General features: G+C 38.6%; 1 protein-coding gene across 2 annotated transcripts in view; it reads left to right on the top strand.

Annotated features, from left to right (window-relative positions):
- The window catches only part of GTF2A1 (general transcription factor IIA subunit 1), a 31,282-nt gene extending 10,147 nt beyond the window's left edge, over positions 1 to 21,135 (top strand). For both annotated transcript variants that reach the window (XM_065063755.1, XM_065063754.1), the window contains exons 4-9: positions 2,205 to 2,269; positions 4,418 to 4,493; positions 8,332 to 8,465; positions 9,318 to 9,638; positions 12,145 to 12,234; positions 16,592 to 21,135. In XM_065063755.1, the coding sequence (XP_064919827.1) occupies positions 2,205 to 2,269; positions 4,418 to 4,493; positions 8,332 to 8,465; positions 9,318 to 9,638; positions 12,145 to 12,234; positions 16,592 to 16,699 (794 nt within the window). In that variant the 3' untranslated portion in view covers positions 16,700 to 21,135. The remainder of the gene's footprint in view (positions 1 to 2,204; positions 2,270 to 4,417; positions 4,494 to 8,331; positions 8,466 to 9,317; positions 9,639 to 12,144; positions 12,235 to 16,591) is intronic.
- Positions 21,136 to 26,596: the final 5,461 nt, after the last annotated feature.

The raw sequence follows: 26,596 nt of genomic DNA on the forward strand, positions 1-26,596 counted from the left end.
CATATACTGTTGACAATTTAGTCATGAGGTAGTGAGCAAATAAATTAAAAAAAATATTATTTAGCATAGGTGGATGCTAGGATGTGAAAAAATACTTCCATAACAGTCTATGTAGGAGATGGTTTTTCAGGTTAGAACATGTTTCAAGTGAATAACCTAATGTCTAGGTATTTTTGTGGTCTTGAAAGATGGCACACTGTGTAGGTGTGGATGTTCGAGGTATATTTTAGCTAGCCATAGCAGTATTGTGTCTTGTAATTACTTTCTTGTGTATTCTTCATTAATAATTTAGGGGAAATATTTTTGCCAATTAAAATTCCGTTTGAAAACTGAGGTAAATACTACTGGATTTTACTGCGTATATGCTGTGTAAACAAATCTGCCACCTGTTAAATGGTTGAGTTTTCAGTGTGCTCTTAAAATTGTAGCATAAAATGTTTATCTGTGGTAGTCAGTCACAGACTTCAGGTTTTTTATCAGATTTCATGGATCACAACCTATGTTGTCATAGACACAAAAGATAGCTATGATTTGATTTCCTCCAGACCACCCAAAAAAGCTACCAAACCCAACTGCTATATATTTAAAACAGAAGAGCACTAGTGTAACAAAAACCTGTTGGTACTTTTGTGTGTGTGTGTGTGTGTCTGTTGTTTTGTTTATTTTTTTTCTTAGAGTACTTTGTATTTTGGTGGGATGTAAATCGGTTTCAACTGTTGGGATAGAATTGATTTTAAGACCACTAAATTCACGTGGCTTTAAATGATCTGAGTGTCTCAGTTTAAGTGGCAGTCAGCAGAGCCTGGGAAGTCTGCTCACCAAGACATCGAGTGGCTCCCTAGCTGAATAGCTGTGACTCTACTGACCAGGTTTCCCTCCACTAAATGGAGGTTGTTCCTGCCCTCCTGCTTGTGTCTTAGGGTGCACTAAGTTCCTACCTATAGTAATACAATAAAAACTGATTTATTGTTGCCCAGTGTTGTGGCTTACAACCAAATGATGGTGTGGAGGCTAAATGAAATTAGGATATCAAACCACTTTAATCACAGACATGCAGTTTTATGAATTACTTGGCTTCCCTGCTCCATGGGAGAGATGGTGTAGTAGTTCCTTGTGTGGCCTGGTGTGGGCTCAGAAGGAGATCAAGATGGTCAGCACGGTGATTCCTGCTGTCTGTGTTCAGTGTGCTGTTCTGCTTCCTTGCAGGTTCTTGGAGTTCTTGGCCTGGCTACAGCTCAGGCTTTTGCCTCCTCTAGAGCCTGAACCAAACTGCTGCTGGTTTGGCTGGAGGGGGGTCAAGTGCATCTGCCACACTGGGTCACGAGATTTTCTTGGGCTCTTTTGCCCTCTGTGGGTTCCCTAAAGGTTGGAGAGGTGGCCTCAGATCATGGTGCAAGGTTGTGGTGCTTCCCTCCCCAGAATCTTTTCCAGAAACTGAATTATCCCCAGTATTCTTAAGTGTCCTTGGTTACAGGATTGCATGGAGGATACCTTGTCTGTGATTAGTTTGGTCAAATTGCTCTGTCATTTTCCAGTTTGCTGTCACTGGTATTAATACTGGCAACCTGTTTGTTCCATAGAGTTGGACACTTTTGCATTTCTGTATGATCAACAGGTTGTTTTCACGATTAAGCTACCTATTTCCTTTAGCCCACCAAAACTATTTTATTGTTTGGGACAGGTGGTTGATGATATTTCATCTGCTTCTACTGCGTTAGAAAGACAGTGAAGACTGTGAGCTTATGCTGACAGCTGTGCTAACTAGACCTAACTCAAGCTAACTGCTGCATCCTGTAAACACACTCTACAGCTTGCAACAATCCTTGCTTAAGTCTGTTTTAGGAGTTAACCACTGTCGGTGCTTTTGGAGAACTTTGATACTGGACATCAGCAAGTTTGTCAACATTGCACTAATACCTTTGATTTCAGAAATATATTTTAAGTCTTGATTTACCTTGGGTCAGAAAAGGTGACTGAAGCCCTTGAAATAAGATCTGTAAAGCTAAAATAGCCCTGTCACCTCACAGCTGCTGTTGTAGATTGTCTTGATTGTCTTAATAAGATCAGAGACTGTTCAGTAGCTGGCTTTGTTATGAAGCTCAGCTGATGTTTGGGTGATGTTCTAAGTTGTTCTGGCTTGGATATTATTTTGGGCAGACTATGTAGTTTTAATGAAATGCTTTTTTACGTTTGTTTGTTTCTAGCACCTCAGCAGCAGGTTATTGTGCCAGATTCCAAGCTGATACCGCACATGAATGCATCAGGCATGGTAAGAAAAGCAGTTTATACATACATACACTGTCATTATGTAGGTTGATTTGATTAAATAGTAAACACAAATCTCATATTAGTCATCAGATGGGTAAAAGTAATTTAGGAGACACTGATAAAGCTGTCAGCCATTTCTCTGAGTTTTGTTGTTGCACTGACGATCTAGGAACAGTTATCCAGGGCTTCAGTTTTGATAACTAATCTAGGATTTACCTTGATTCTCTGCTTTAAATGTATTTAACCAAAACGTTTTTTTTTTCTAATCAGAAATTGGAGTACTGTTGATATGAATCTACATGATGATGTGCTTGTCATATACCAACACAACACTATTAACTGATGCAAGCCTATTGTATTTGCTAGCTGCAGGAAGAAACATTAACTACTCTGAAACTTAAGCTCATATAAAATGAGAGATTATTTAGCAATTCACATCAGTCTTTACTGGTCACATTATTTTGATTCACTATTTTAGTAATAGCATATAAAACTGAGCCTGGTCATTTACCCTTTTGTTGCAGTTTTTATCTCCAGAGGTTAATTCTAGTTATCTGATCTTGCTTTAAATGCCCTGGTTCAATTGAAAAAATGCTTGCAAAGCAATGATAACAACAGCTAATACAAGTTAAACACATTTATTAAGACCAGAATTTATTACATTTTTACCACTTTTATGGTAAAAGCACATGAAACAAAGTTTAATGATTAGTCAAAGCTGCAAGAGCTTGCCTAGCCTTTACTTGTCCATTACCTGCTGACCTTATTATAGAAAAAACCCCTGAACTTGGTTACTCAAATAGCATGATTTACCCAGAGGCTGAGAACACATTGACAATACCTTTTTCTTACATGCTTTACAACCATTTCAATGTGATTTGTAACTTCATAAGTCCAATAGTTAAACATTTTTTTCTGTCTCACTCATTTACATCTTGTTAGTGGGTATTGCAAAAATGAATATGCCATGCTTTTAAAACTCTGCTGCTGTCAAAATGTAGATGAATTGTATACTGCAGAAGACTGCTCTTCAGCAAATAGTTACAGAATTTATTTGGAATTACTGTATGTGTTTATTAGAAGCATTTAAGTTGGTACTAAAGAATGTATCTGACCTTGAATACCTTGGAAGGCAGAGAGTAACGAGAGTTACTCATCTGCCTTTGCGATGTGAGGATGCAAACACTTTCCAGTTTTGTATGGTGATCTCTAATTTTGGCAGTTGTAACTACTAGATTGACCAGCTGATATGGGGAGATCATTTATCTTATAGATAGGAAGTATGTGTTCTACTCAGTAATAAAGTTTAAATCCTTTCAGTAGCAAAGACCCATGGTTCCTTTATAGTGGGGAAAGGGAAGCTTTCCCATAGGCAGCTTAAGTCAGACCTTTGAAATGGAGAGGCCTCTGGAGAAATCCATTTCCCTTAAGGGAGAGTTGAGGACTTAAAGCAGAGTTTTGTGTTTTAAGCTCCCATAATTGTGTTGGAATTCAATTTCCTTGCAAGTTCAAATCATTACCCATTGAGAGTCTTCAGCTTTCTCTTCTAACCAGCTGACTTGAGAGAAAAGGTAGTCATTCTCTGAACAGTCAGTACACTGTGTGCATATATTCACTCAAAAGAGCTGTGTTATGTGGGACTTGAAATGTAAATAATTTACAGAACGAAGAAAAGTGCAAACCTGATAACTGCCTCTTGAGAAAACAAGACAGACGAACATGATCATTGGTTCAGTACCTTATGTTTCTTCAGATTCGTAGGCCTCTGTCTTTAGCTGCTTTGAAAAAGCATAAGTAAAATTGCCATATGAGCAATGCAGTGATGTACTTTATTAGTAGATCAACAGAGAAGACAGAAGAGAAAAAAGTCTGCTGAGCTTGCAGATAAACCAAGAAACCACATGGAGCTGTGTTAAGGTGTGATGCTTAGTGATTGTTGCTCCAGTCATCTTCCTATTAAGGAGGAAGGAAAATAATTTTTGTATGTAGTATAATGTACAGATGATTAATGTTTGCATTTAAATACATGCAGAAAACAGTGTGCAAACATTGTAAACAGCAATAAATGTTACATATTTTCAGGTAGTGTGTTGTGAGATGAAACACTGGTGATAATGTCTGTGGTTGAAAAGCTTTTCTTGTATTTCAGAGTGCTGCAGCCACTGCAGCTACGTTGGCTCTCCCCGCTGGTGTTACTCCAGTTCAGCAGATACTTACAAATTCAGGTAACTGTCTTAATACTGAGATTAAGCAATGATTTTGAGGGTGCTCGGGAGGGAGAAATTCTGGGTTTTATTCCCTGCTGTGTACTGTTAAGAAGCAGAACCTGGGAATCCACTGTTACAAAAAAGTGCAGTCCTTTGACTAGACTCCTGGGCTGTTTCCTCACTGACTTGCTAGTCTTACAAACCTCGTGATTCAGTGGTGTGGGTTAGATTCTGTGCAAGTTTTCCCCACTTTTTAGAGAAGCACATAAAGTGAGAAGGCAGATGTTGCTGCCTTTCACCTTTGCGTATTTCTGAGCTTGGTGATGTGTGATGTGAACACAGATACTAGACTGGCTGTAAAAAAGCAGAGTCACTTTATCTGTGGCTTCAGGTGAGGAATGTCTTAAGGTTTCTCATACCTGCTAAGCATACACAGCGGAATTTCTGCTGGAATTTTGCTGGCAATGCTACTTTTATTTTAGATTTACCATTTTAAAATACTCTTGTGTGGTACATTTAGAAGATTATTAAATGTTACTTTTATGAACAGTGTATCTGATGCTTCATGTCCTTTTGTATTGTTCTGATTTTATAAGCTTGATTCTAGATCTGTTCTGCATGGAGGGTAAAGAAAAATCTGAAAAAGCTTATTTTATAGAATCAGTTGCTGGTTTTACCAGAGTAATTCATCTAGTCTGCTCAGAATCACCTGGGACTTAATCTTCCTGCTTTAATCATTTGAATGTTTAATGGATATGTAGTTGAAATAAAATTTAAATATGTAGTTGTTCTAGAAATTAAAATACTTCCAGTTTTTAAGGAAGCACATCTATGTTTGTCATAGCATAGAATAATTTGTGGCTCATATTTGTTACTTTTGTTGTGGTCATAATTTTTTTTTTGTTTTGTTGGAAATATTTATGGTATGTTTTCTTCAACAAGGAGCGAGGTTAGTCCCTTCTTTCAGATATCCTTAGTTATTTCAGTAGATGAGGCTGTGCATTTTGCTGTGGAGGGAGAACAGCTGTGAAAGGAGGAGGCTGGGCATTCTTCAAGAAGCAAGTCTTAAAGGCACAGGAGCAACTCATTCCCATGTGCTGAAAGACAAGCTGGCAGGGAAGAAAACCAGCCTGCCTGAACAAAGAGCTTTGGCTGGAACTCGGCAAAAAAAAAGAGTTTATGACCTTTGGAAGAAGAGGCAGGCAACTCAGGAGGACTACAAGGATGTCATGGGGTTATGCAGGTAGAAAATTAGAAGACCATAAAAATGTATCGATAAATACATCAGCAACAAAAGGAGAGCTAAGGAGAATCTCCATCCTTTATTTGATGTAGGGAGAAACTTACTAACAAATGTTGAGGAAAAGGCTGAGGTACTTAATGCCTTTTTTACCTCAGTCTTTAATAGCAGGACCAGTTGTTCTTGTGGTATCTAGCCCCCTGAGATGGAAGTCAGGCATGGGGAGCAGAATGCAGTACCCATAATCCAAGGGGAAATGGTGAGTGACCTGCTACACCACTTAGATGTGCACAGATCTGTGGGGCCAGATGGGATCCAGTCAGGGGTACTGAGGGAGCTGATGGAGGTGCTCGCCAAGCCACTTTCCATCATTTATCAGCAGTTCTGGCTAACTGGGAAGGTCCCAGTTGACTGGAGGTTAACAAATGTGATGCCCATCTACAAGAAGGGCCGGAAGGAGGATTGGGTGTAACTACAGACCTGTCAGTCTGACCTCGGTGCTAGGGAAAGTCATGGAATAGATCATCCTGCCATCATGTGGCACATACAGGACAACCAGGTGATCAAGCCCAGTCAGCATGGGTTTATGAAAGGCAGCTCCTGCTTGACCAACCCAATCTCCTGTGACAACGTGACCCACTTAGTGGATGAGGATATTGTCTACCTGGACTTTAGTAAAGCCTTTGACACTATTTCCCACAGCATCCTCCTGTAGAAACTGACAGCTCATGAGTTGGATGGGTGTAGTCTTTACTGGGTAAAGAACTGGCTGGGTGGCCGGGCCTGAAGAGTTGTGGTGAATGGAATCAACTCCAGTTGGTGGCTGGTCACAAGTGGTGTTCCCCAGGGCTCAGTATTTGGGCCAGTTCTTTTTAATGTCCTTTATCGGTGATCTGAACAAGGGGATTGAATATACAGTAAGTTTGCAGGTGACAGGTTGAGTGGTAGTGTTGATCTGCTTGAGGGTAGGAAGGCTCTACAGAGGGATCTGGACCAGCTGGATCAATGGAGTGATGCCGATTGTCTGAAGTTCACAAGGCCAAGTGCCAGGTCTTGCACTTGAATCACAACAACCCCAGGCAGTGCTACAGGGTTGGGGAAGAGTGACTGGAAAGCTGCCTGGCAGAAAAGGACCTGGGGGTATTGGTCAACAGCAGCTGAATATGAGCCAGCGGTGTGCCTGGGTGGCCAAGAAGGCCAACAGCATCCTGGGTTGTATCAGGAATAGTGTGGTCAGCAGGACTAGAGAAGTGATTGTCCCACTGTGCTCAGCGCTGGTAAGACTGCAGCTTGAATACTGCGTTCAGTTTTGGGACCCTCACTACAGGAAAGACATTGAGGTGCTGGATAGAGTTCAGAGAAGGGCAATGAAGCTGGTGAAGGGTCTGGAGCACAAGGCTGAGGAGCAGCTGAGGAAGTTGTTTAGCCTGGAGGAAAGGAGGCTGAGGGGAGATCTTACTGCTGTCTACAACTACCTGAAAGGGGTTTGTATTGAGATTAGTGTTGGTCTCTTCTCCCACGTGACAAGTGAGAAGAGGAAATGGCTTCAGTTTGCACCAAGGGAAGTTTAGATTGGATATTGGGAAAAACTTCTTCACAGAAAGGGTTGTGAAGCATTAGAACAGGCTGCCCAGGGAAGTGGTGGAGTCACCACCCCTGGAGGTGTTTAAAAGACATGTAGACATGGTGCTTGGAGACATTGTTAAGTGGTGGACTTGGCAGTGCTAGGTAAGGGTTGGACTTGATGAACTCAAAGGTCTTTTCCAACCTAAATGATTCTATGATTCTATCAGGAAGTAAAAATCAGTCTTTGAGGGAAATGTATGAAGTTCAGGATTATCTGATTTAATTTCTTCTCCTCCTCCATCTTTCTGTTTAAAAATGTGGAAAACTAATGTTGGAATATATTTTAGCTCTTGTTTGTCAGATTTGGAGGCCATCTCCAAAGGTGCATGAGTCTCAGATGTATTTTGTGAAATGAGGAAAGGTATAAAATGATAAAGTTGTGGGATAATAAAAGAAAATTAAGTACAGGCATTGTGGTAACAGAAAGGAGAGGTGGATAAGTGCAAGGATAGATTTTTTCCAAGAAGGCAACTTTACAATAATATTGCAAAGAGTTATGCATAGAAGAATTTCTTGTAATGTGGTAATGTTAGGGAGAAGAACCTGAGGAAGGGGTATCATCTGCCAAGACCCTGGAAAAATACCAGTGTTAGCATTGGATCTAGTTTTTGGGGTGTGAATACCTGTATTCCTATTTTGGTATATGTTCTTTCATTTTTACATTAGTGAAATCTACCTTTTGAAGCAAGTGGAAGCTAATATTTAAAATACTGTGCTGCATTAAAGGATTAAGCTCTGGATTGCATATATAATTTTTTTTTTTCTGATTGCATACCTCATGATCATATTTAGATGGTAAACAACTGTATTAATTCTTTGGTTCTGACACAGCTGCTATAGCATAGTATCTTTTCACCAGTGAAAGTGAAACTTAAGCGCTCTCCTTTAATTGTCATTGGTGTTCTTCTGCAAAACAAACTTGTAAACTTGTAAGCTAATTTAAAAAGTAAATTTCTATCTTTGATTAATTTGATATTTCTTTTATTACAGGCCAGATCCTCCAAGTAGTTAGAACTGCAAATGGAGCTCAGTATATCATTCAGCCGCAGCAGCAAGTTGTTTTACAGCAGCAGGTCATACCACAAATGCAGCCTGGTGGAGTACAAGCACCTGTTATACAGCAGGTAAAGAAAAAAACTTAAGTAGGTACTCTTGAAAGAAAAAAAAAATTCAGTAATTAATAAAGAGGCTTGCTTTTTGTGAGCAAATTGAAATAGAACACGAAGTCAGAAATGGTATATTTAAAAAAAAAATAATTGCCTTAAGTGTGTTTTTTAAAAATAAACAATTTTGAAATGTTGTTTTCAATGTCACTTTTTTTTCTTGCCAAATTCTGATTCTCTGCAGTTTAAAATTTGTGTCCCCTGATGACAGTTATATTATGTGGATAATCCTACTCTACATACTTTTAAAAAATGTGTTTATCAATTAAAATGATTCAGTGTCATATAACACATAGAATAAAATACCTAAAACAAGCACACCCCTCTTGGTTATTTTAGTAGTGAATACAGTATATTTTATGAGGATTTTTGTTCAGGCACAAGGTCAACTGTGTGTCCTGACTGTGTAAGCATTGAATTTAGCACTGTGTCATAGTTTTGCAATTTAAGCATGAATAACAATTTATAGAGAGTTTAAAGTTAAATATTTTATAGAGAACATTTAAAAGTAATCTTTTGGTTGAATTTAAATATTCTTCTGCCATAGTTGAGACTCAGGTGTGTTTTAGAATGGAAAGACAGTAGGTTTTCTTAGATTTAGCAACACAAAATGCAGAAAATGAATACCAAGTAGTGAAAGAAGGTATGTTATTGAAGGTTAAATTAAGTATCTGATAGAGGTGGAATATTTGTAATTATTGTTTTTCTAATTAGTGCAAATCAGATTGATATGCTTTAATTCTTTTCTGTGAATAAGTGATATGGTAGTCTGTTATGTTAGCAGACACAGTACTTACAATGATGTTCCATCAGGTTTTGGCTCCTATCCCTGGAGGGATTTCCCAGCAGACAGGAGTGATTATTCAGCCTCAGCAGATCCTGTTTACAGGAAATAAAACACAAGTCATACCTACAACAGTGGCTGCACCGACACCAGCTCAAGCACAGATTCCTGCAGCTGGTCAGCAGCAGCCACAGCAACAACAGGCACAACCACAAGCACCACTTGTTCTCCAAGTTGATGGAGCAGGTGACACGTCGTCTGAAGAAGAAGAAGATGAGGAAGAAGATTATGATGATGATGAAGAGGAAGACAAAGAAAAAGATGGGGGTGAAGATGGCCAAGTTGAAGAGGTAAACTGTTTCAGGAGACTGGAGTGTACTTGTGTTTCATTTTTTTTTTTTCAGTATTTGAAAGAAAATTATATTATTTAAATAATATATTCCAGTAATTTTGAGAATATAACTTTTATCCTTGCACTTCAAGTTTTTTATTTCCCATATTGAAGTTGTGGCAACTGTGGATTAGCAAAGCACCTTGAAATGCAGCTGAGGAAGGCGAGGGACACATCAAAAACTGTTAATTGTCATGAATGCTGTTTTAAAAACTTCAGCAGTAATATTTTTGATGTTGTAGAGAGGTCAGCCGTGAAGTTATGAAACCCTAATAAGTAAACAGAAATTGTCAACTCCATTTGGGACCAAGTGCACACAAAAGCAAGGTGTTTGGAAGACTGACAAGGAGAGCATGTATTTAGTTCACTGAGGGGATCAGTCAGTGTGTCTGACCTGTATCTCACTAACTGTTCCAATGCTTTTGACATCTGACCTTGATTTAGTGAAATCAAGAGATAGGAGCAAGAGTAAATATTCTTTGCAACTTGTTGCATTCTTAACAATGTGTGCTTGATTTAGACTTTGAATTTGCTTGGTTTTGGACTTGAGCCAGTGGTTTGTACTAAGTTTTGGTGTGTTGTACCAAAAAGCCCCACAAGAATAATTATTATTTTTCTTTTAAAGGAGGATACTAATCAACTAAAAGTACTGTTATTTCAGTCTCTAGTAGGAAACTTGGTGGTCCCTAAATCTCAGTCTGTGTCACCCATGCAGTATATGTAGGTGAAACTTCTAATTTTTATCAAGGAGTTAAATCATGTTTCCTGTAGTACATCTGCAGCAGTGTCTAACAGTATTTTTCCGTTACATCTTAGAGGTTAGGTTCTCATCACTTTCATGTTGATCAGCACTGCTGTCGCTTTGAGTGTTTTAATAGTACTGACATGGCTGGTCACCTACTGCATCTATGTACAGGACCCGTGTAAAACAAGCACGGGCAGCCGTATCCGCTTCCTCCTCTTCATCTGGCAGAGACGGGTTGTTAATACAGGCACATGCACAATTCTCTCTTGGTTCCCAAGCACATACAAATTTGTATGTTCCTCCAGTGCCCCTACCCAGATTCTGCCCCTTTTACCCTCCCTGAATATGTCCTCTATTGACTGGGTCATCCAGGCTGGTGCTTGCCAGTAAATGTGTAGTATTCACACTCGTCTGGCAGGCACCCCATACTCATGGGTACTTTTGGATATAAGCATGGACCCCTTTGCCTGCCTAATACCCCAGCCCTGACCAAGGCCCTCGTACTCACTGGCTCATTCAGCTTCAAGGTTGATAGCTGTCACGAACGCACCCCAAAATGACTCCCAGCAAACAATAAGCTTAAACCTATTGAATTCGGAACCAAAACTGAAACCAAATGACAGAAACCAATGCAAGTGGGGATGGAAGGAGGGGGAGTGTAATCCAAAATCAATCAGCATTCTTGGCAATATATAATAAACTGAAGGTGCCTTATTAAGTATAGGTCATCATGCTTCAATATTAAGTGTTCTTTAATAGTGCCTTAATGCTAGCATTCTTGCTGAGACTTTATTATCAGCATGCCAGAGGTCTGTAATTTTTTGCTACCTTTGCTCATCAGCAGTTACTTAGTAAGTGGACGAGTTCTTTAAAGCTTTCAAAGTCACTTAAACATAGCATTACTTTGGAGGGAATTAGGACCTCTAGTACATGTTTTTTTCCTCTCACTAGCATCTCCTCAATTTAGCTTATATATTTGGAAGTAGGTTGGAAGATGAGGGTTATAAAGCAGACTTCAGAAAAGTTGTTTTGCACTTATTAGAACTTGTATGAGCTTTTGAAATGTTTGTTATTTACAAGACCTGAAAAGAAAACCCCCAATTTTTTGCTGGAACAAAGTGTTAGCAGAAAGAGGAAGAACTGAAAGTAAGTTTTAAGGGACATGAAAATACATTTTAGAAGTTATTTTGTATGTATCTGTGCAAGAACATCCTAAAGCATCTTTTTTTCCCCACTGCTTTCTGCATGTAGAGGTCTGTTTCTGTTTGTGTGTGTTACGCCAAATGTGAATAAGTCATGGAGTTTCTATTTTTACACATTGGGAGTGGTGTGACTGATGCCATCTCTCCTACTGCTTGGATGCTTTAGAAAAATGAAAGTCTGTGTAATGATAATTATTTTTGTAAAGACAAATTGCAAACACTAGAACATTTACAGTAAAAGAAAAAAGAATGTTTGTAGTGACAAAAGGCTGCAGTGCCCAGAATCTGGCCTGGGCACTGAAGTTCCAGACTAAAATTGGTAAGGATGTCTGCTTAGGATGGATGGCAGGATGGAAACGTATGTACATCAGCCATCCGCTGGAAAGCCTGATATTCCCCACCACAAATGCATTTTAGGTGTTGTAGTTCATAGACAAGACTGTAGCCTCATGTGATTAATCAAAGTAACAGCTCTGATTTTACTAAACAGTATAACTTTTATAATGTGTTTCTTTCAGGAGCCTCTTAACAGTGAAGATGATGTGAGTGATGAGGAAGGACAAGAACTGTTTGATACAGAAAATGTTGTTGTGTGCCAGTATGACAAGGTAATCTCTACAGATCAGAATCCAAGAATTGTGCTGTCTCTGTTCTTCTTCCTATCATGTAATAATTTTTCAGTAATATCTTTGTGACTGTTAAGTACAGGTAGATCTGTAAAGATTATAATGTGAATGGTAATATAAAAATTAGCTGTTGTTTGTTTTTAAAACAGGCTTGTGTGGCATGTTTGTAGTAAACTTGGTAATGAGTAAAGCTAAGGAAAACTGGCTGCATGTTTTTCTCTTCATCATGTTTTCCTGTGACCTTTAACAAAAGGTCAGTCCTCTGGGCTCAGGAGAAATGAGCTGTTGTATGTAAGTTTGTACATTTGCCGTGGATGGAAGAAGTAGTCGTTATGATTTAGACTTGTGGAAAACTGTTCCTTGATTACTAAAAATATCTCTTATTGATGATAGAATAGTTATCAGAGGAGAAGGTTCTTTCTGTGCTATGCATTCTTTACTGAAATGGCAGCGTGGAATGCTTTTGCTTACTTTGCTTTAAATTCTGCTGAACTGTCTTGCCTCCTCTATAATGACTGATTTCTTTTTGCCCATTTGCACTGGAATACGCAAGGATTCATTCGTGTCTGGAATTGTTTTAAATGTGTCCAGAGGATATCAGAGGCATTTCTACTGAGGTAGTATGCAGAGAGAGTATTCAGTGCATATTTTCTTTCTTTTCCTATGCTAGATTAATTGGACTGCAATGAACAAGGATCCTTTTTAAAACAGAAGAAAGCTGTAAGCTTGTTGAATAAAAGCTCCTATGTTGCAAAGAATGGCTTGGTTAGAAAATCTTCAGTTATGCCCAGACTTTGCTTAGGCTTGTCATCAGATTCAACAGAGAATTTAATATAGAGAAGAGGGTATCTACATCGCAGCCATCTGTCTCCTCCGGACTGTAATCCAAACCTGTTCATTTCAAGGCAGTTTGTGAGGACAGTGAGGGACCTCAGAACAGCAGTCAGAAAAGCTTGTTGGCAGCTGCTAAAGCTGAGCAACAGGAGCTGCTCTGAAATCCTAACCCTCTTAAAAATTAAGTGTGAACTCAGTAGGGAACAGTGTCCATCATTAACCTCTAGTGCCATGTGCCCTGAAAGGATGACTTCAATTGTTAAACAATCATTCATGTTTGCTCTAAATGCACAGGATCAGCTCAGTTGTGAGCAGAGTTCCCCCTTGCACAGTGTCCTGTGCCAGCTGGTGGTGGGTGCCTCTGTAACAATGAGACAAGGGCAAACAGGTAGTGATGCTCATGTAGAGCATTTTACCATCCTTCTGTGAGCTGCCTCTTGAGGAAGAGTGACTTTGTATCAATGGCCAGCAGAGGGTTTTTTCATTAATTTGTGAGAAATTAACTGAGTTATTTTTGAATCCCTGTAGACTTTTATCTTATGACAAGTTTCATAGATTAATAATGTTAAGTTTGGAGAATTACCTAGTTTTTAACCCATTAGTTTCATATGTTACCTCCTAGTTCTTTATTTAGATTGTTTCCTCTTTGCTTTTTTGGTGCCTGTTATGATATTGCAAACCATAATAACTGTCCTCGGTCATCTCTTTGAAATCAGAGCTACACTTTGCTTGGTTGATACTTGTACAGCTGTCCAAACATTTGTTAATTTTTACTTCAACAAAATAGATCTGGAGAATTTTTCTCTCTCTTATTTGATTCAGATAGATAAGGTTGATGTAGGCTCAGAGCTGTTCATAACACAGGTGTGAACCTTCAGTTTATTAAGTGTTGTAGAAATGTTCGGCAACAGTTCACGTCTGCTTTTGATCCCACTGAGCACAGAGCTGATGTTCTTGCGGAAAAGTCTTAGAACATTGGTATCTCATTCTTGACTTGTAATTGTCAACTCAAAGCCATCATTTTTTTCTATCCATGTAAACTGGAATTGTGTTTTCCATCATTACTACCTTCATATACATTGAATGCCACCATTGTTTATTACACAATGAATTAGGGCAGTAAGATCATTCTACAGCTCTTCAGTAACTATTCTTTCGTATCATCAGTGATGTTTTGTCCTTTGCCAGATGATTAGTGAATTCTTAAACCTTGCAGACTGTAGCCAGCACAAATCTCATCTGGAATGATCTTATTTCTCTGTGAAAACTCTGTTCTTACCCTTGTTTTCCCATCTTTATTCCGTTATTTATTCATATGAGGGCCTTCCTTCATGCCTCGTGGCAGCTCACGTGCTTCTGATGAAGGATTTTTGTTGAATGCCATTTGGAAGGGCAAGTAAAGTATATAATCCAGACCTTTCATTTTTCATTTATTTGCTGTTGCCACTGACTTTTTAGCTTAAAAGTGAGCACAGACCAAACAATAGTACTAATAACTGATTGAGTGCTATGGTCATATCCGTTCTGGTGCTGCTTTCCTGTTTGTTTCTGCAGCACTAATTGTACCTGTTGAGAATTCCAGTCCTTGATGGAAATTGAAAAATTGCAATGGGGTTTCCTTGTTTGTATGCCTTTTGAAAAACTTTCTCAACTTTTTGAGATCACAGAATTACATTTTTATCTTTTATCTGCAAATGTTTATGATTATCTTTTCTCTTTGGGACAGCATTTCAGCTTTCTGAAAGATCTTTGCTTTCTTTGAATATCTTGTTGTCCAGCTGCTTAATTGCATTGGTGGTATTTTGCTCTTTCTGATGCCCTTTTTGGTAGATGGCAGGTATTTGCGCTTACAGTATGTGGGGTTGTGTGTGGTTTTTTGTTTGTTTGGTTTGTTTGTTTGTTTGGGTTTTTGTTGTTGTTTTTTTCCCAAATATACTTTTCTACCTTTAGACTGAATTTTGTTCAGTTTTCTTTCATTTTAAATGAAACATAAAAACATAAATTTAGTTAAACCCTCTTCTAGTGGATTTATTGACTTAATACTCCTGGTAAATGTAGTTCCTGTTAGTTCTGGTGATATTTTCTAACTTAAGTCCTGCACACTGTCTTGAATGAAGAAAAGGATTGTGTGTTTTGTACTTCCTGACTTCTTCATGAATTAACATGAATCAAGTCTTCATGACATGACTGTATAGTATCTAAAACCCCCTCGGTGCTGCACATTGATGTTTCCTCAGCAGACATAAGATAATAGAAGTCTTCTAAAACTACAGCTATTTCTTGCCCTTGTATCTTCCCTGATCTTCTTCACCACATCGATCAACCTGCTTCCTGTAGTCGGGGGAATAGGCATGAAGAAAGAAGAGTTACTTCTGTATGGAATGTTTTTGTTGAGAGCATATTGATAAAATTGTTGTTTTATTCTTTGTATTATCCTGTGTCAACAGGAATATCCATTATAACCTGAAGATTTGTTATGTCACAGGCAGCTGTAATATGGACTCCCTGGGGAGCAAGAATGGAATGAATGTCTTCATTTTTAATTTTTTTTTCTTCTGTCCTAGCATGTCTTGGGTTACTGCAAATAGCTGGACTGATCTCCCAGTTTAATCTTACAGATTTCTTTTAAACAAAGTCTTAAAAGGACCAATAATGTAATTAGGAAGACTATAGGTTGAAGTTGAAGCTTCATGCCATCATCCCCAATACTGGAGATATTACTTTTCTCACTTGACATTTTATGATGAGAATTGGAATATAAATCATATACAGTTACTCACTGTCGAGGAGAAATTGTGGAATGTAATTCTAGTACATATATTCTATACAGTTTGTGCATTTTGTACCAGAGAGCTTTTCAGACTGAAAACATTGTAAATAATCCCCTTGCCTTTTAACCAAAAATTAACTTTCGGAAACCCAAAGTCACACTCTAATATTAGAAGTAGCCAGTTGGATAGGCCTGCTGTCTATCTGTATGTAACATAATCAGACTAGTTTTCATGCAGAATGGAGTTTGGACAGGAGCTACAAATAATGCAGCTTAGTGCTTGTCCCTGTCATGGCTGGTTTAAAACGTTAGTTTTTCTGTTACGGCGGTAGAAATTGAGATTTCTGGCTTTCAAGTGGAGTTTTGTGGCTGTTGTAATCAGAGATAATTTAATCAAATTAAAGCAGCACAGGTGGATATATCTCTCTTCTTCCTTTCCAACCATCTCTAAAAATGTGCTATATGCTTTGGATTTTGGAGTGCCTGTGTGCTTGCATGGTTTTGTGACAGTTACTGTCCCTGGTTTAAAAAAGGAAAACGCAAAATACTGGTATGTGCATAATAATTTTTCATTTTTCATATCTGAATGCGGAATTGATTTTCAGGTTATCTGTAGCAATTCAGTAATGTATGTCTAGTAGTTATTTTCATTTTTTCTTGCCCTTATAATTTACTTACACATTAATACCTATTATTGATGCAGAGTAATAGTTCAACTTTTTTCCCTGTTTTCAGATTCATAGAAGTAAAAACAAATGGAAATTTCATCTCAAAGATGGCATCATGAATCTTAACGGAAGAGATTATGTATTTTCCAAAGCCATTGGGGACGCAGAATGGTGAAGTTTTAAAAGACAAAACAAAAAAACTCCCCGTATAAGGAAAAAAAATCAAAAGCAGGAAAGGTTGAGACTTGGACATATACTCCAATCAAAAAGTGTATCTGCACATCAGAAATAAACGATAAACAAAAGTATTGGAACAAAGGTAAAATGTGGCAACAAAGACACTACTTCAAACGAGCAAGCCATGGACTGTAGCAGCTATAGCATTGTCTGGGAGCTGGTTTTGTGTGTTAGGAATACCTTACTTATCAGTTCTACATACAGGTACCTACAGCTGGTATTTAGCATGTAAGGCTTTGTTCTCCCCCCTTCTTCCCTTAAGATTTTAAAATACTTCTTCCACTGATTGAAGGAACTGTTCCCTTTGATAGATTATTAATCTGAAAATGCTTATTGTGTGTACAAATCTTTGCTTTGAACACTTCCTTTTGGTAGTGAGGATGGTCAGAATGTTACTTAAACTGCGTGCAAGCTTTGTACAGAAGGGTAAGAATTAAGGTGTTAAATTTTAAATAACTTGTATAAGGAAAATATTTTTAATTCTGATATGCTCATTAATTATTATATCTATTTGTTGTTTTCAATTCAGTTCCCCATGAACAGGTTGTTGTTTCTAGCAGTTACAAAATGGTAAAATGATCATTTATATTTCAAAATTATTTTAATTTCATGTAAGTGATACCTTTTATTTAGGGTTGTATTTTTTAAATACTAAGCACCTGTAGCTCCCCCCCACAAAAATCAGATTGCTTAACTTGTTCATTATATTCTTGCTGTTCGGTGGTGGTTCAGCATCACTGAATCAATTTCTACTGATTTTATTTTTATTTTTATTTTTTCTTTTTAAAGGCTTCAGAGACCTTTTGAATCAAATGTGTGGGTAATGGCATAACAGATGCACACCTGCTTACTACATACGTAGTCCAGACATTCACAAATAATTCAACAGACCACAAGAATGACTAAATTTTAAAATAGAAAATCACATAAAAATTTTAACATCCTGGCTACAGCTCTGTTAATCAAAGATCCGCTTTACTAAAAAGTATAGCCATAAATGACCTGCAGCAGTTAATCTCTCTATAAAGTTTCCAGGTGGCATGTAGTTTCCTGAAGAGAGCTGCCCAGCTTTGAGAACACAGATTTTGTCAGAATATCTTTAGACTGTTTGGTAACAGAAGGTCGAGCAGTTGGATGCACTAAACCTTGTGTAGTCACTTCTTCACTTGCCTTTTCCAGAGGGGTGGTTTTGTGGCTTTTTTCTTTCTTTCTTTCTTTCGTGAAAAGCAGTAAGGTTGGTTCCTGCTCCTTCCTTTCCTCTCCTGAGAAGCGAAGACCTTTTCTTCATGCATAGGTTGTTCTTGCAAACCCTGCTTTCAGAACTGCAGTTGCTTTTGAATGTGGAGAGGGAATGGGCATTATACTTCAGAACTGTTGAGGAAGGAATGTTCATCTGGCTCACCGTTTCAAAAACATTTTTTGTTTCATCAAGTGCTTTGAAAGATGGTGGGAAAAAGGACAGGGCAGATAACTAAATTGGGGAAGACCTTCAGAAGCAGGCTTTCGAACAAGGTTTTTTGGCCTTTTTTCCTTGAGAATGAAAATTTTTAAACATGATTTAACAAAGACACAAATGTTTTTTAGCATCATGGAACGACTGCTCATGCTCTTCCATTTCCTTGCCTCCAAGTACATTCATAGTCTCAGTAGTACATAAAAAACTCAAAACACATTCTAAAGAGGGCTTTTTCGCTGTGATTTTGGGCACTGGTGCTGCCAGTGATACAGCCTAAAACTGCCTGTAGGAGCCTTGTGGTTAGTAAGCCAACTACATACCTGAGATTTATGAAAAGTTAATTGATGTTTCTTCTAATTTATTCTTCAGTAAGGGAATCATCATTTAGAGTGCATTTTTGGCTTCAAGGTATCTCAAAGTGATCGGTGTTTGCTTTCTTCTGAACAAAGCAGATATTTTAATTTTTTACCACTGTTGACACTTCTATGTACAACTGCAGTGAAATCAATAATGTACAAACTAATTCCTTCCCTCCCCTTTTCCATATCTGTTACCAGTAGGTCTTAAGTAATGGACTTCAGAAAAATTCCCATAATGCTGCACAACCAAACCAATAAAAGGAAAAAAAATCCCTTTAGCTGTAGATTCCTGTTTATACTACTGGAATCCAGATTATTTGTACGACACTTTGTTTTCATACATCGTAGCGATATTTTTTTCACCCTCATACATATACTAGAAGCTGCATAGCCTTTTATTTATTTTTAAGGGATAGCAGAACTTTAAAAGTAACTTAAGCTTAGACTGTTCTGAAGGATGTTCAAAGCTTTCTGAACTTGCACAGTCTCTTGCAAGCTTATTGTATGATATGCTTTTCAGATAAGCAGTTTTGTCTTCAAATACAAATAACCTGTGAAGTTTTCAGAAAGCCAGTCAAACGTGAACATACCAAACTGTGCTCTTATTGCTACATCAAGTGTTCCTTTTTTTAAATCAAAAAGCATGTTTAATTTCATTTTATTGTAGCAGCTTGCTGTAAGAATGTAGTTTGCTTAATTTTATTATTGTACTTGAATTTTTAATCATGGTTTTAACAATGTAACTGAACAGACCATTTCATTAGTTTCCAAAGAAACCATTCCTTTCAGAGGGCAAAGGATTCCCATGTTCATAGATCATAAATGATTTTTCCACACTCCCCCCCCCTTTTTTTTAGTTGTGGTTTGTTTGTCGTCGTTGTTGTTGTTTTCCTCCCATTTAAATAGTTCAGTATTATGGAAACAATAATTTCAAGAGGGCTTATATTAAAATTTGCACAGATAATGGAGCACCTTTTTATGATGGAAAAAATGGGGAAAGATAACTTCATAATTATAACCATGATGGCTGATGGAAACTTGTAGAGCAACTGGGCAAAACTGGGAGTCTCGTGCCTTTTCAGTTTGCTGAATACCTGTTTTGCCAGTGTGACAAGACTTTTTCTTGATTCCTGAGAGGGTAAATTTCCTGCAGTGCTTCAATCAGAAAAGCATTTTTTTTTGCTCTAATTCTGTTTGGTTTTAGTGTGTGCAATCATTTTAAAACATCTAAGTTGAAAACAAATTGAAATATGTTTTCTTTTAAGGAATTAATAGAGAATTTAGTCACATAAGGAACTTTATATTGGACTATTTAAATAAAATATGTTTTTATTCCCCCTCATTTGCTGGTTAGTGACAAGATTTCTTTGAGGCTTCATACTCCTTGTTCCTGCATTGTACTCACAAGTTGCATTTGAAACATCATTCAGTTGCCTAAACATAATTTAAAGTGATAATTGTGGTCCAGGTTTGTTTCCAAGCATTGATACGTGATTCTGAAGCACAGTTTCTAGAAGAGAGCAAAGAACATGTTGTGTCTTGTAACAGGTTTCTTTTTATATAAATGTTTTCTCTATTTCTGCTGCACAATTAGGAGTGTTAAAATAAACGTCATTGAGTCTGCGAAAACAATTCCACTGCTTGACATTTAGAGCAGTAATTATGTCACCACATAGCACTACCAGAGTACATTTTCTTTAATTCCAGTGAAGGAGTTAGAGACCTGCTTAACTAAAGTTCATTTGGATTCAATCTCTTTAATTTGTAAAAGCTCCTTTAAAAACAAGACCCCCCCCCCAAGCTTCCCCCAAAGCAAAAGCTTCCTAATGAAATGAAATAAGAAGGAAGTGAGCAGTGGGTTTAGGATAACGCACACTGGGTTGATACTGGGCTGCCTTACACAGCGGCGTGGGGTGGCCTGTCCCACCCCACCCACACCCCCAGCTGCAACTGGAGTTCTTTGCAGACTTTGAGATTAGTGACTATACAAGATGAAGAAACGTGCATATCGCGATGTGTCGGTGTCTGGCATCTACAGTCTAGTTTTCCCATTGCTGTGATTGGTTGGGCAATGTGTAAAAACCAGTCCACTGGTTTCTGTGTTGTCTGCTTTTTTCAGGCAGTTCATGCAGTGTGTCTTTTAATTATTACTTAGTGGATTAGACATTGTGGAACAAAAGGAGCTTTTTTTAACAGGAAGAACTACCTTGGGTTAGCTATATGTACAGTCATCCAGTGAGACACGTTCCAGAGTGCGTGGGGTACCAATAGATTACGGAGTGGGGGAATATCCTTTTTTGCTGTTCTGAGCTACTATTGTCAACTGCTGTTGTACATATACTGTTATGTGTAAGGGGGTAAATATATTTATTATGTTTGTAAAATTCATTCTGTACAATTGCAGATCAAGGTTGCTCCTCTGTGATATACAGGATATTATGTTTCAAAGGCCATGCTTGGAATACGATTAGAGAACTTAGTATTTTGATGTACTAAGACCTATTTTAAGTTTAATATTTTGCCTTTGCAAAAACTTTAATTAAAGATGTTATTTAAAAACGTTTGCCACTTTGTTTACTATCTTGCATGTGCATTTGTTTAATATATGAGGCTTAATGTACCTGAGGCTTAATTAGTACCTGGGGGTACTAATTGACAGGAAGCTCAACATGAGCCAACAGTGTGCCCAGGTGGCCAAGAAGGCCAACGGTATCCTGTCCTGTATCAAAAACAGTGTGGTCAGCAGGACAAGGGAAGTGATCCTTCCCCTGTACTCTGCATTGGTGAGGCCACACCTGGAGTATTGTGTTCAGTTCTGGGCCCCTCAGTTCAGGAAAGACATTGAAGTGCTGGAGCGGGTCCAGAGAAGAGCAACACGACTGGTGAAGGGACTTGAACATAAGACCTATGGGGAGAGGCTGAGGGAGCTGGGGTTGTTTAGTCTAGAGAAGAGGAGGCTTAGAGGTGACCTCATCACTCTCTATAACTACCTGAAGGGAAGTTATAGCCAGGTGGGGATTGGTCTCTTCTCCCAGGCAGTTAGCAATAGGACAAGGGGGCATGGGCTTAAACTCTGCCAGGGGAAATTTAGGCTGGATATTAGAAAGAAATTCTTTACAGAGAGAGTGATCAGGCATTGGAATGGCCTGCCCAGGGAGGTAGTGGACTCGCCGTCCCTGGAGGTTTTTAAACTGAGATTGGACATGGCACTTAGTGCCATGATCTAGTAAACGGACTAGAGTTGGACCAAGGGTTGGACTCGATGATCTCTGAGGTCTTTTCCAACCCAGTCGATTCTGTGTGATTCTGTTAATGACTTATGTAGTAACACTGAAGATTCTGAATTTATTTTCATCACACACGGGTAACTTCACTGTCACACACTTGTTGAATTTGCTTTGCAAAGTTTTGCTGTCGATTTAACATGTTCATATAGTTTAAAAGAATTCACATTTTAATCCTGAGGCCATATTTCTGTATTTATTGAAGAATTTTCTCCCTATGGTAACTTGAGACTTAGGTCTTGAGGCAAGGTGGGTTGAGTAACTTGGAATGCCATCTGGATGTTAGTTAGTCCTGTAAATGAAAATGCAAGACAATATTGAAGTGAGATGTAGAGTTGTTGGATGGTGGCTGGCTGATCATAAATGTTTCATCTTCATCTGTGACACTGATTTGACAGAATTGCTTTCTAGCAGAAGCAGGTGACATCTTTTTAGTTCCTGGCTAAAAGCATTATCTTGAGATGTGACTTGTGCTTTATTTTTAAAGCTAGGTTTTCAGCTTGAAATTCTAAATATAATTAGAAAGAATGTAAGCTATAGGCTATACTGCCTGTATTGGGGGGGTGGGAGTGTTGTATTTTGAAATGTGATTTTGAAGAAATGTTGTAGCTGTAGTGGTGTAAAGGTGTAGCAAGCCAAGAATCTTAAGGAGTGTTTTTGTTTTTCTCTAATACTTTTCTTGCCCTCCATCCCTGGGCAAGAAAACAGTACTGTTTTTCACATAAAATTTGCCTTAACTGTCACCTTGAAAAGGATTTGGAGCCAGTTCTGCATAACTAACTATCAGAAATCAATTACGTTTTACCAAAAACAGCCACTTCTGGCTGAGCTCGCATAATGTGTAAGAAAAATACTGCTTGGAGAGTGGCCTGGTTTTCCTGGCCAAGGTATTTTCAAATGGACCCCAAAAGTAGGAGGGAAAGCAGGATTCTAACAGATTAGTAGCAAACTCAAAACACAAAAAAGCTGGATTTTATCCCAGTAAGGAAAGAAGAGAACATTATAATTGTGAATGTTAACTGTGTTCCCCCACCTGTGCATGAGCAAAGTATTTCAAGGATGTTTTTTGTGCAAAATAAAAGTACCTGATTTCCGCCGTACCCCCCCCCCCCCCCCCCCCGCCCCATCAACTTGACTTCTTTCTGGCTTTATTATTTTAATTGCAGAGATATGAAAGGATAAGAATCTTGGGATATTAGCAGAGCTTTCAGTGTATCCCCATTTAGTTTCAGCTGCACATCATTCCTTATAACTTGTCTTAAACTGCATCATCTTTGGAGTTTGTGGTTGTTTGGTTTTGTTTGCAAAATACCCTGTTGAAGACTGCAGTCCTGCTGCTTGCTTTCTCATCCAAAACCACTCTCATCCTTTCAGATGTAATGGCATCTTTAGTACAGTCAAATGAAGTGCAGTTGAACTACTTTTGACCTTCCGTGTGCTTATATAACGTTCAGAAAATTGTTTTTATGGCAATTTTTTTCTTTTGCGTGAAGATTATTGCAATTATTTTTGTGTGAAATGCCTGTGCAATTACATCTATTTACAGAGTATAAATGCATGTGTCTTTGCGTGACCTGAAAGAGGGTTATCTGAAATAATGAGGTAATACAGAGAGAATAAATAATTGAAAATAGTGCGTTGAATTACAAATGATATTGAGTTGCCCAGTCGCTTCCATAGGTCAAAACCCCTCTCTGAAGATGGATATCGGTGAGCTGGTGTTTTAAAGTGCCTTTTAGTGATAGCTGTTTTAAGAAAATACATAGCTGGGTGTATTTGGTTTACACTATCTAGTTTTTGCTCTCATTTTGAGTTCAGTTTTGTAAACAAAATGTTATTGGATTTGAAAACAGCAAGCGTTTAATTTGGCCAAGTCTATTTCAATGACAAATCCAAAACAAAGACTATAATTAAATTGCAAAAAAACCAAACCAAAACAAAAAATCTTGTAACACAAGAAATGTGTGTGGAAGTGCGGCTCTGTCACGGTAGAAATGCTTTTCCTTTGCTAGTGGTACCAAATGAGGCAGAACTGCAGGGCGGGTGAGCCCTCTGGGTGTCTGGAACAGAAGGTCCTGGTGAATCCCAAGAGAGCGGGGATGCTGCTTTACAAGTGCCGGAGCTGGCAGGATTTAATGCCAAGATAAAGAAGAACCCTTCCTAGCTGGTGACAGAGAAAACGGTTTGGAGTAGCAAAAGAAGGCAGGCAGTCTTTTCCCCAAATGATCTGGCTTCCTGATTTTTCCAAAGACTCATTCCCCTTTCTCCTAGGAATCCTGCTGCAGGGTCCCCACAGACAGGGCTCCTCTCGTTCCTGTTGTACCAGCGTCTGAGCATTTTGTACAGACCTTCCCCGTCAGAGGAACAACGGCTGGCTCCAGGCGGGCTGTCTGGATTCAACAGGTAATATATTGCAGGAAACATGGTGTTCTGGGGAGTGCTGCATTCTTAAAAAGGACGTATTGCAGAATTCACCCTGTGGAAATTACGCTTGTAGGTTTTGTTCTGTCTTTCGTTGCCTTTTTTTCAGAAAACTCAGATTTTTGCAGGATGGAAGCTCTTCTGAGCTTACCTTGTTTGAGCTTTTAACAAAGACAAAGCATGAATGATGGGAATAATATTTCTGACATACTGGTTTTTGTGGACTGAATTTGTCAGTCTGATTTTAATAAGGTTTAATCTTAAAACATTAAAGCAGCTTGTAATAAAATTCCATGTAGGAGTAGGGAGCTGACAAATGGCTTGGTGTGATGATGCTACTGATGTTAGAAATTGGTTAGCTAAAGGAGAAATATATTCACATCACAGGCACTTCTGCACATATCGCTTCGGTTGGTTTTAAGAGGGGGCAGAGGGAAAGTGGAGCTCTTCCTAATTTTAGCAGATCAAGTTGCTGTTAATGTTTATTCAGATTATTTTTTGGCTTTCATTTTCTGTCCCAAATCATTGAACGGCTTTGTAATTTCTCTCTGAGGTTGCTGTGTATATGTTGCCATGTAGCTTAAATAACTTTAGATAATAGGTGGGAAATGTAAAGTACTTCATCAAATAGGGCACGGAGTTTCTTCTGTAGTAGAGAAAGGAGATGTAAAAACAATCTGGAAAGAGGAAATTGAGAGAGAACAGAGGATCAAGACAAAAGAAGTTAGCCAGCCTTGTGAAAATAAACAACCAAAATTCAAAGAGAGTGCAAATATACTTAGTTGTCCAGAGATAAGTGTATGTAAGAAATAAAAAAGACTTTTTTTTTTCCCCTGGACTTTTCATGGGAAGGTGCATCCTCCAGAGTGTCAGCCACGCCTCCCATTTGCCTTTTAACAAAATAGACTTCTTGCTGCTTTATACTGAGATACCAGTGCTGGATTTAGTTGGAATTCTGTAGCTGGCTAAACCAGATCTGATCTGCTGTTTCCACAGCTCCCTCTAGGCAGCAGTAGTAACCCACATATAATTCAGGGAATTCTTTCGCTACGGTCAAACTGAAACCAGTATTGTGCATCCAGCACGAACACAACCTTCAGGCTGCTTGGTATTTCAGTGCTGTTGTGCACATGTCAGTCAGCCACAAGCCACGGGGACGACATTCAGACGGTGCCTCAGAATTTGCAGTGTGAAGTTTTTTGTTAAAACTCATGTTGCTGCTTTGATTTGCTTTGTTGCAGCTTTGCCTTCACAAAAGACAGAAAGAGCTGTCATTTATCTTCACTTTTCAAAGCAAAGTCGCTGTCATTTCAGCTGAAGCTGTTCAGCTGTAAGACAGACAGCAAGTGTTGCCCAGTCTGGACAGTTATCAGTCTCAGCGTTTGCAACCCAGAGGTTCTTCTTGGCAGCAAAATAGGTCCTACAAAAAGTATCACCGTGTATATGCAAGTAACAATCCAGCCATCCTAGTTGCTTTGTAATGACTGTTCAGCAAGCCCTTAGATATGTGTTGTGAATGAAATTGATGTTCACAAGAGATTTCATTCCTTAAAAGGGACAAGAAAAACAGAGAACCCGGGGGACACTCCTCATCACAGCTGCATAGTGGATAACTGAGAACCAAAATGAGTGTGCTCTCCTCCATGAGCTGAAAACTTTGGAAACTTTGTCATCTTATTGTTCACTTGTTTTCTAGGTCCCTTATGCACTTACTGAACAGCACAGGCCTCCTAGAAAGAGCTGTTTTTTCCTTGTCACTTGTTGGCCCATTGGATTTTCTTCTTGCCGATAAGCTTAATTATAATAGCTGATGCCAGTCAGCACCTACAACTGAGAAAAAGCTTCCCTTGTACCCTAAAGCTTTGTGTAGGAGGGAGGTACAATTACAGGCGGTGGCAATGTGCACAGATACTGAGTCAGCTGGGTTTTTTTGGGACAGGGAGGGTATGTAAAGAGTTAACTGATATTTGAGCACTTTTACAGTTTTCCGCAGTGGGAATTGTCACTTGTGTTTTTGTTCAGGTAATGCAAGGATCTATATAGCAAAAATAATCACTTTTTTTTTCTTTTCTTTTCTCACTGATGAGAATTACTGAACATAAAATTCAGCAGCATAAATTTTGTCAAATAAGGGACAAGAGATACTTGCCGTGAGTGAAGACCTAGTGGGAGGGAGGGATCTTCTGTAACGTTGCATTTGGGGAGGTTCATTTAGTTATTCTGAGAATTCCTGCAGTAGCGCCTCTCCACCACACAGATTTCTTACTATGCAAGTGTTTTCTTATAAGTATCCAATCTTAGTCACTGTGGCTGTC

This window comes from Columba livia, chromosome 5 (assembly GCF_036013475.1).
Source record: "Columba livia isolate bColLiv1 breed racing homer chromosome 5, bColLiv1.pat.W.v2, whole genome shotgun sequence".
Lineage (NCBI taxonomy): Eukaryota > Metazoa > Chordata > Aves > Columbiformes > Columbidae > Columba > Columba livia.